The 10,260-nt window shown below is 57.0% G+C and overlaps 1 protein-coding gene and 1 pseudogene across 3 annotated transcripts in view; both read right to left on the bottom strand.

The window, feature by feature from the left end:
• Nucleotides 1–1,407: 1,407 nt before the first annotated feature.
• On the bottom strand, nt 1,408–3,222 carry LOC105540990 (annotated as a pseudogene). Its single transcript, XR_001006284.1, has one exon. The product of XR_001006284.1 is annotated as an uncharacterized LOC105540990 (transcript).
• Nucleotides 1,414–10,260, bottom strand: part of ADGRL1 (adhesion G protein-coupled receptor L1) — a 35,947-nt gene continuing 27,100 nt past the window's right edge. For both annotated transcript variants that reach the window (XM_011981782.1, XM_011981783.1), the window contains 7 exons: nt 9,784–9,875; nt 9,028–9,196; nt 6,474–6,602; nt 6,207–6,303; nt 5,999–6,127; nt 5,825–5,842; nt 1,414–5,307 (listed from right to left, as the gene is read on the bottom strand). In XM_011981782.1, the coding sequence (XP_011837172.1) occupies nt 4,565–5,307; nt 5,825–5,842; nt 5,999–6,127; nt 6,207–6,303; nt 6,474–6,602; nt 9,028–9,196; nt 9,784–9,875 (1,377 nt within the window). In that variant the 3' untranslated portion in view covers nt 1,414–4,564. The remainder of the gene's footprint in view (nt 5,308–5,824; nt 5,843–5,998; nt 6,128–6,206; nt 6,304–6,473; nt 6,603–9,027; nt 9,197–9,783; nt 9,876–10,260) is intronic.

Genomic DNA, 10,260 nt, shown 5'->3' with positions numbered 1-10,260 from the left:
GCTGGGATTACAGGCTTGAGCCACCGCGCCTGCCCGGTGGCATCTCAAACCATGAGATGGGATGAGACCTTCCAGGGAGTGAGAGCAGGTAGAGAAAAGGTCTAAGGACTGAGCCACTGTGTTCCCCATCATTAGGTCAGATGAGAAGGAGCCAGCCATGAAGACTGGGAAGGAGTGGCTGTGGGGAGGTGGGTGGTGTCCTAGACACACGTGTCTTTTTAAGTCAGAGGGGCCCGGAGAAGGATTCTTGTAGTTTTTTTTGTTTTGTTTTTTTGTTTTCTTGTTTTTTTTCAGATGGAGTTTCACGGTTGTTGCCCAGGCTGGAGTGCAATGGTGCAATCTCGGCTCACTGCAACCTCTGCGTCCTGACCTCAAGTGATCCGCTCACCTCAGCCTCCCGAGTAGCTGGGATTAGAGGCATACGCCACCACGCCCGGCTAATTATATATTTTTTAGTAGAGACGGGGTTTCTCCATGCTGGTCAGGCTGGTCTCGAATTCCTGACCTCAAGTGATCCGCTCGCCTCAGCCTCCCCAAGTGCTGGGATTCCAGGCGTTAGCCACCGCGCCCGGCTGATCCTTGTAGTTTGAGTAGTTATTCCTCTCTCTCAGCACGGGCAGTTCGTTGGTGAACTGAGAAAGTGACACACACATGATGCAATTCCACCGTATCAAGTTTGAAAGCGCTCCATGCCAGCAGCGTGTGGGAGTGTAGGAATGGCAGTTGTAATGAGACATCAGTGTAAAATTCCTGAGCTCTGCTCTAGTACAGCCTAGGGACAGACGTCTGGGCCAAGAAGGGCTTCTGTGAGACACAGCATGGGACAGTGGCCTGGCCAGAGACTTGGGCATGCATCTAAGGGCTGTAAGCCTCAGTTTCCCTATCTGTAAAGGTGTCTCCACCCGGGAGCATTTTGTGAGGATTCAGAGAAACTGCACATGGAATGCTCCACCAAGCCCAGGAACTTACCAAGGTCTCATCAATGTGAATGATTCTATAATTGCCAGGCCTCTGCGAGGGGTTCTGAATGCTCAAGCACAGACCAGAGCCCATGGGGACACCCCTGTGCAGATCTTCTCAACCATTTCTTTCTTTCTTTTTTGAGACAGAGTTTCACTCTATAGCCCAGGCTGTTGTGCAGTGGTGCGATCTCAGCACGCTGCAACCTCTGCCTTCCAGGTTCAAGCGATTCTCCTGCCTCAGCCTCCCGAATAGCTGGGACCACAGGTGCTTGCCACCACACTCAGCTAAATTTTTGTCTTTTTAGTAGAAATGGGATTTCACCATGTTGACCAGGCTGGTTTCAAACTCCTGGCCTCAAGTGATCCACCCACCTCAGCCTCCCAAAATGCTGGGATTACAGGCCTGAGCCACCGCGCCTCCCCTGCTCAAGAAGTCACACAACTCTTGTCATTCCAAGAAATCTTAATTTCTTTATTGTTTGACTTTTTGACTCAACAATTTTTTTTAAACTTTTTGTTTTTTTCTGAAACGTTCTTGTTGTTATGAGCCTTTTGTTTTGTTCTCGTTAAATGCACTCGACCCAAAATTGGTTTGGCATATCGAAAAGGAGACCAAGGAGGGAGGGGCTGGGGCGTGGGAGGCGGGGAGGAGGCCCGAATGGACAGAAAGTTGAGGATGAGAGAAGAGGAACATAGAGACAGCGAGAAACACGTGGGGAAAGAGAGTTGGAGACAGAGAGAGAAAGGGAAGGCAAGGGAAAGCCAAAAGAAACCAAAATCCAGAGAAAAAGAATTAACAAGATTTAGGAGCAAATTTCAGGAGCCCAAGGAAGGGAGTAGGAGAGGAAACCAAGACCCTTCTCTGTACCGTCCCAGCTGGGGTGGGGGCGTCAAGGCACCAGGTCTGGTTAGGTGGGGGGGACACCTGGGCTCTGGGGGCAGCTTTGCACTGGACTGCAGTGGTGTCCAGCCCCAGCAGGGGGCCCTGCCACACAGCTCTGAGGCCTGGAAGCCGCTAGGCGATGCCGGCTGAAACAGGACTGATACACCCTCTGTCCCTTTGATTGTCTGAGTCTGGAGAAATACAAGGAAGGCTGGGCAGGGAGGAAGTGAGCCTCCCTGTGTCTCTCAGCCCCCCTGGAACTCTCCCGGCCCTCCTCCTGCTGTCGGGGGCAGCCACAGGCTGTAGCTGGGCTGCTGCCCGGGCCGGGCCGGCTCTTTGCCTGCCCATGACTCCTGCCCGCTCTTCACAGACCTCTGACCGCCACTCCACACAAGAGCTCCTAGCCTAGTGCAGTCCAGGAAGGTCCATGGAACTGTCCCCTGCCCTCCTCAGAGTCGTCTGGCAAGACTGTCCCTGGCCTCACTTCTCCTCCCCATCTAGACTTCACCCATAGTCTTCTGGTATAATGGGTTAGGCCTTTCTACTAGAAAAAGCCAGAGTTGGAACCCAACCCCACCTCTTCCCCACACCTGTTCCCTTACACGGGACAAACCACCATCTTTGGTCTGACCCCTTCTCCCCTAATTGATGGGGACAAGCCAGCCCCAGCTCCCCAGGAGAAGGGAGGGGCTTTCTAGCAGCAAAAAGGGTCCCTCCAGCCACTACCTGTCCCCTTCCCCCAGGTTCCTTCCTAGAGCCCCTCCCCCTTAACCCAACAAAGTTCATGGCAGCAGCAGGCTGAGACCCGAAGATGTTTGAAAACTCATGGCACTTGTGAGAAAAGAAGGAGGGGCAAAGAGACGGGGAGAGGTCAGAGCAGAGGTGGACGGGCCACCTCTGGGGAAATGGCAATGCAGGGGCTGGGCTAAGGTGGCCTCAGGGCTATGCTACCCCTAGAGTTGAGGGGAGGGGACTGGGGAGGCTGGGCTGACAGGCTGGAGAGGAGGGGCTGGGAGAGGTGCTCAGGAGACATCCCAAGCCTGGAGCTTCCAGGGTCTGGGATTTGGGGTCAAGCCCCCCCAGCACATGGGTGTCCTGACCCCAGCCCTGGCACCTGGCTTCGTCCTCCCTGCGGGAAGGTGGAGGGTAGGGAAGGTGATCTCTCACCTTTGCCCCTTCCCCCTCCCCCAGACAGAAGACCACGTTGCCACTCCAGCACCCTCCTCAGCCGTACCCATGCCCTCCATAACCCCAGTTCCTCCCCATTTTCCCCCGGCCATCAACCTCTCTAGGTGGGAAATCAGCCCCATTTTCCCCAGCTAGAGTCCCCAAAGCAATATACAAGAAGCAGGAACTCAAAGGGACAGCGCAGCCATCTTGACAAAGCATCTTTGGGTGTGAGGGGGTCTCCCCCGGGCCGATGGGGAGGGAAGGGGGAGACAGGCCTCTGGTCCTGGGGCAGGCAGTGAGGTACACGCCCCAGGAGGGCTGATGATGCTGGGCAGGCAGAGCAGGAAAGGAGGGGACAGAAACGGGTGCCAGGAAGGAAATGGGTTCTTTGTTTCGCTGTTGCATCTAGATTTTGTTTTCTGTCTCTGGATTGTAAAAAGCTGCTCTGGCGGCCCGCCCGCCCTGGCGGGGACTGGGGATGCACGTACACGGAGAAGTCCTGGCTGCCGGGCTGGCAGCGCCGCTCTGCTCCGGAGAAAGCCCAGGTTGGCCCGGGCCGCAGGCTCCCGGTGGCTTCAAGTGATGAGATTTTTTTTGTCTTTTTTTTTTTTTGTCTTTTTTTTTTTTCTTTTCCATTTCGTTGAAATATTTACAGCAATGGGGAAGGAGGAGGAGGAGAGAGGAAGGAGTAAGAGGGCCCCCTAGGGAAAGATCCAAGCCCAGGACCCACTCCCCAGGGAGATCCAGACCCAAAATCTGCTCCCCAGATAGCCGAGCCCACAGGACTGGGAACTGCCCAAATATGGCCACCCCTGTGGGCTGGGGGCCCTGCGGGGAGTTGTGCTTCATCAGGAGTCGCCCCAAGGGAGGGGGTCATTGGGTGCACTGGGAGGCAGAGGGGGCAGGCTTGCTTGGGGGGCAGGGACCAAGAGCAAGGGGAAAGGAGCTTCAGAGAAAGTTCGACCTTTAAACTACCAGCCACCACCGCCCAGTCCCCCTGCCCTGTGGCCTTTTCCCAGTCTCCAGGGAGCAAGGAACTGTAGCGCAGGAGGAACCTGTCCATCTGTCCTGCCTCACTGCTCCCTCTGGGTGCAGCCGGCAGCATTTCTGGCTGCGGAGAGGAGCAGCTGACAGGTTCGATCCAGTGGGGGCCTTTGGCAACCTCAGAAGCTGCCCCTCCCGCCCAGGGAAACTAAAGCCCTCATTTCCCTTCACGGCGTAGAAGGGTGGGAGAGTGGAGAGTCTGGAAGTGGGCTGCACCCTTCCAAGTTCTCCCTCACTCCCCTGGGGACCTCTGGGCTCCTCCTCACTACACTTCCCCCAAATAGAGCTGGTGCGTGTGGCTGGTGGGAAACCCTGTCTGTGAACCCTGGCACCTCAGGCCCCCAGGTCAGAGTCCCCTGAGGGGACTGTAGGGCCCATGGCTGAGGGGCACCTGGAGAGAGTGGCCCACCAGCCACTGCCTCCATCTGTCTCCCTCTCCCACCAGAGCCCTGCCCAGGGTTCCCTCCCTGGCCTGGGCCACCAGCCCCTGGTCCATGAGGTCCCCTCAGAGACTGGTGACCAGCTGCATCTGCCCGTCCCCATCAGGCCCTGGCCCCTCAAGGCCTGGGGCTGCCAGGTAGCCCTCGTGGCTAGGACGCCGCACCTGGTAGTAGCCCTGCAGGGGATTCCGGGCCACCAGGGCTGGCGGGCGCGAGGTGTAGTAGATTTCGGGGGGACCAGGGGGTGCGGGAGGGGGTGGGGGCAGGGCCTCACTGGGCCCCTCAGGGCTGCTGTCCGGGTAGGAGGGTGAGTCCCGCAGGTTGGCCCCGCTGGCATAGAGGGAGTCCCGGCCCGGAGGGGAGGAGAGGGGCCGGCTGGTGGCGCCGTCCTCGGCCGTGCAGCTCTCCGACTCGTCCAGATCGCTCTGGTACAGCACCGACTGGGCCCGGGGCAGCAGCAGAGGCTCCTCCAGGGCCTTATAGAGAAGTTCAATCTCAGCCCGGTCAGCACCCCCGGGCCCGCCTGCCTCTTCCTCGCCCCCGCCCCCTGGCACAGGTGGCACGGGGGGCTCAGGCGGTGGAGGGCCCTTGGCCGCGCTGCTGCTCCCCCGCAGGTTGTTGTGCACCAGCTCCGAGATGATCATCTTCTCGAAGGCCGCCGCATCAGCTAGGTTCCGGCCTCGGGGCGGCTCGGGGCCCCCATCCCCGGGAGGGAAATCCCCACTTCGCAAGGAGTAACTGTTGTTGAAGTTGCCGTTCAGGGGCAGGGTGTCCATGCCACAGGCTTCCCGGCCTCCCAAGGGGTGCTCTGCAGGGCAGAAAGGGGCTGGTAAGGTAGAAAAGGGGCCCTGGATGCACTAGGGGTTAGTGAGGGGATGCGGTCTGTGTGAAGTGGGGCTCAATTCCTGCTGGTTTTCCGTAGGCTTCCCCCTACCCCCTGGATCTCTGGTCTCACATCCCCTTTCTCCCTCACTGGCAGTAGAGACACCAGCCCAGCAGTGGATTGATGAAAGGTAGGGGACAAGGACCAGTTCCCCCAGGGTCTCATCCTCAGCTGGAGGCTCAGAATCTCAGCAGTGCGAGGAGGCCTGGGCGACAGGATCCCTTTCCTATGCTCAGACCCTCAGCACCTAACGGCCCAAACTCAATGAACACCATCCATTATCCTCCATTCGGCTGCCAACCAGAGGCTGTGTGTCAGGGGGTGGGGAGATGTGGGCATGGGAAGGGCATCCCGAGTTCTCCTCAAGTGAGGCCATCTGAGAAGGCCACTGTCTGTCCCTCCCCCAGCCTCAGAAACATCCCCAGGGAAGAGTCACACTTACTGGGTTCCCGGTAGCTCCCTGCAGGTGGCAGCCAGGAGAGAAAAGAGAAGGCGAGGGTAAGCTTGAAATGCAAGTCCAGGCTCCAGTTCTGGGGCACAGAACATCCCAGGCGGAGGTCCCTTGGGACACAAACCCTCCATTTCTCAACCTGGGATGCTTCCCCCGTGCTCTCACCTGGGGAGTTGAAGACCGGGGGCGAGGAGGGATTGAAGCCCACCGACTCGGCGATGAGGGTGTTGTAGGGGCTGGTGCCCCCACGGGGCTGCAGCACAGGGTTGGTCAGCAGGTGGTTCCCCATGGTACCTGGCCAAGGGATCAGAGGTCACAAGGCGGCCGGGAGCCTCTAGAGACCGGCGCCAGAGGCAGAGGGACGCCTTCTCACCTCGATTCAGGGTTGGGGTGCTGTTGATGTCACCCGCCATGAAGGAGGACTCCGTCTGTTTCCTCACAGTGTCATTCCACATCCTCCGAATTCGGCTCTGGGGACACAACCCAGATGTGAGGGGGTCCTTGGGCCACCCACCCTCTGGCATCTTTTTGAGACTGCTCAGCCAATCATCATGATCAGAAACCCAGGCCAAGCCACTCCCCGCCTCTCAGGCTCTAGGTTCCAACACTCAGCCCCAGGGAGCCCTGTCTGGCCTGATACCTGAGTCCCTGTGTAATAGCGGGTGTTGCTTCGCATGGCTGAGGTCTTGAGGGATCCGTGAGTGCCCCCGGGAGGGGAGCGGATGCAGCAGTAGGAGTGACGCAGGCACTTGCTGTACTCCTTGTGCACCTGGGGGGTGAGGAGGACAGTCAGCTGGTCGGGACGCTGGCCTCCTCTGTGATCCAGCCTACCACAGGGCTGGTCACAAGACAGCCAGCCTTGGGAGGCCAGAGATCGAGCTTCCAATGACTATGTTGCCCTGTTCAGCAACTTGCAAGCCATGGAAATCTTGCTGTCCCCTGTCCCCCAACAGCCAGCCGATCAGGTTTCAATCTCTTCTTACTCAGGCCCATCCTCTTCTCCACCTCCACTGACAGTTTTTCATTCATTCATAAAATCAACAAAGCATTAATGAGCATTCACTATGTGCCAGGCACAATTTAGGCCTCAGGGATGGTACGGAAGACAACAGACACAAATCCGTACCTGAGAGCTTATATTTCGGTAGACAGAGACAGAACATAGATGAATATATAAATATGCAGGCTGTTGGATGGTGTTACGTGCTGCGGAGAAAACTATGGCTGGAAAGGGGGTTAGGCAGTGCTGACTTGGGAGCAGATTGTGATTTTTTTTTTTTTTTTTGAGACGGAATCTCGCACTGTCACCCTGACTGGAGTGCAATGACGCGATCTTGGCACATTTCAACCTCCACCTTCTGGGTTCACGCGATTCTCCTGCCTCAGCCTCCCGAGTAGCTGGGCCTACAGGCCCACACCACCACACCCGGCTTTTTTTTTTTTTTTTTTGTAGAGACAGGGTTTTACCATGTTGGCCAAACTGGTTGTGATTTTAAATAGACCAGAGGAGGCCAGGCATGGTGGCTCACACCTGTAATCCCAGCACTCTGAAAGGCAGAGGTGGGTGGATCACCTGAGGTCAGGGGTTCAAGACCAGCCTAGGCAACATGGTGAAACCCCCTCTCTACTAAAAATACAAAAATTAGCTGGTCGTGGTGGTGGGCATCTGTAATCCCAGCTACTTGGCATGATAACTGCTTGAACCCACGAGGCGGAGGTTGCAGCGAACCGAGATCACGCCATTGCACTCCAGCCTGGGGACAGAACAAGACTCTGTCTCAAAAAAAATAATTTAAAAAATTTAAAAACCTAAAAAAATAAATAGATCAGAGGCCTCATTTAGGCCAACGTAAGAACAGGGGCTGCACTCTGAGGCGGGTCCACATCTAGGTGTCTGAGAGCGGAGGTTGGAGGGAGGGGAGCCGAGGGGCCCAGATCAGAACATAGGGGCCTGGGGTCCCCTGAAAGGACATTGCTGTCACTGCGTGTGAGGTGGGGGCCACGCAGACACTGTCTTTGACCATCTGTCTGAGGAGGTGCCAGGACAGTGTTGGACAGATGGACAGGGCAGGGACACAGGCCACCTCCTCCCTTGCAACCAGGATTCTCATGATCACTGCCTCCGCCATCCCCTGCCTTAAGCCTTACCCGCTTCACCATTCCCCAAGTCTAACAGCAGTCTCCATCGCCCGCACTGCTGCCAGGGCTGACTCTACAAATGCCTCAGCTCCGTCTCCCCAGCTTCAGTCCTGACAGTGCTGCCTGTACCCCCCACTCCCTGCCCACATTCCCCGGCTACTGTTGTCCCCTTTGTTTTTTTTTAAATAGAGACAGGGCGTCTGTTGCCCAGGCTGGTCTCGAATTCCTGGGCTTAAGCGATCCTCCTGCCTCAGCCTCCCAAAGTGCTGGGATTACAGGCATGAGCCACTGCACCCAGTCCTTTGTTTTTTTTTTTTTTTTCCTTTGAGACAGAGTCTTACCCTGTTGCCCAGGCTGGAATGCAGTGGCATAATCTCGGCTCACTGCAACCTCCGCCTTCCGGGTTCAAGCGATTCTCCTGCCTCAGCCTCCCAAGTAGCTGGGACTACAGGCGCCCGCCACCATGCCCGGCTAATTTTTATATTTTTAAAGTAGAGACAGGGTTTCACCATGTTGGCCAGGCTGGTCTGGAACTCCTGACCTCAGGTGATCCGCCCGCCTCAGCCTCCCAAAGTGTTGGGATTATAGGCGTGAGCCACCGCGTCTGGCCTGTATGTTTTCTTAAGATTCAGATTTTTACACATTTATTTTAAAAAGATCCTTTCTGTCACCACAAAATTCACAATTATTTCCTGAACTATGAATGCAGGCAGTGCTCCCTCAGGGTGGCTCCCGAAGTCCTCCCCCTCCCAGGCCTGACTCGTGGCCCTCATGGTGGTGAGGGTTCCCCATCACCAAATCTGTCCTGCTCTCACTCCTCTAAGCTGCTGTATCTTGCTTTTTTCCAGAACCCTCTTCACCTGTGGTTAAACCCTCCCTAGCCCTGAGCTCGTGCTCCCCTCCCTGTGGACGCAGACCTGACCGTAGAAGCCCTGCAGCACTCACTGGGGGCTTGAGGGAGCCCCTGAGTCTCCTCCACCCTCGCTGCCTTTTCCTGGATGCCCAGGAAATGTCTCCAAGGGAGGCTGTGACCCAGGACCCCGCCTCGACCTCACCTTCTTCTGTAAGGCGCAGTGAAAGACGAAGATGAAGACCCCCTGGAAGGCGTTGAAGGTGGTGAAGAGATAGGCCATGACCACCGACTCCTTGTTGATGAAGAGGAGGCCGAAAGCCCAGGTGAGGCCCAGCAGGAACAGCAGCGCAATGGCCCCCAGAGCCCAGGATCTGGGGGTGGGGCGATAGAGGTGTCAAAGTACCCACCGGAGGGGACGGCCTCAGCCCGGGCCTCCCCTGCAGCCTACAAAGGGGGCCCTTGGGTGGGCCTGGGCACTGTCTGCAAAGCCCTGAGCAGACTGAGTGGGCCTTAGGGGCACTGGCCTGCCCAGGATGCCTCCACCCCAGCCTGGGCCTGAGGGAAAGGTACTGGGTCGGGGTCGGGGTATTGTGAACATCAGTCATCAGTCATTCCTCTGCCACCTTCATTGTTTCTGCCAAATTTCCAGACCACTGAGGCTACATTTGCTGCCTATTTCTCTTTAAATTGCCCTTAAACACACTCACCTGTTGAATTTAGCCTCACCCTACACAGTCATGCCTCTAAAACCACAGGTTGGACGTGCTAATGATACACTTTCTAAGACCCATTAAGTAGGCACATAGTGACCACAATAAAACACCCCTCTTGGTACTTAAAATCGCAATATGTGTCACCAGAGGTGACAGCACTACCTTTTAGGACACCCTGGAGGAGGTGGGCCCCGCGCGGGGTGGGGGTGTGTGATGGGGCAGGGGGCAGGCAGGGCGAGGCTCACTTAATGTTGTCCAGGCGGCTGGAGTCAGGCTTGAGCACAGATGAGCTTCGGATCATCTTGTGCAGGGTCACCATGAGGAACACCAGGTTGACCTGGGGGCGGGACAAGGGACAGGCTGGGCTGAGAGTGGCCCTGCCTCCCTCAGTGAGCACTGAGACATGGGCCCGGCCTGGCGAAGTCTCAGCTGTGGCCCTCGCCTCTGCTGGGAGAACCCTGTATCTGCCCCTGAGGTGACAGTGAGCTAACTGACATGACTGGCAATTGAATGCCACTCCTGGCTGCTGGGAGGACAATGCCCATGGCCTGACATACGGTAGGGGCTCAAATCACAGTCCCCCAGGCGAGTAGCCCTCAGCATCGGAGCTCCATGAACCCAGCACACTCTCATCCTCTCAGCTGGTGGCTCAGTTCCGATGTGGGGGGTGTGTGTGTGTGTGGGTGTGTGTGTGTGTGGGTGTGTGTGTGTGTGTGTGTGTG

Source organism: Mandrillus leucophaeus, unplaced genomic scaffold, assembly GCF_000951045.1.
Source record: "Mandrillus leucophaeus isolate KB7577 unplaced genomic scaffold, Mleu.le_1.0 Scaffold230, whole genome shotgun sequence".
NCBI classification, from domain to species: Eukaryota; Metazoa; Chordata; class Mammalia; order Primates; family Cercopithecidae; genus Mandrillus; species Mandrillus leucophaeus.
Note: the sequence above shows the minus strand (reverse complement) of the source record. Positions and strands in the feature narration are given on the sequence as shown.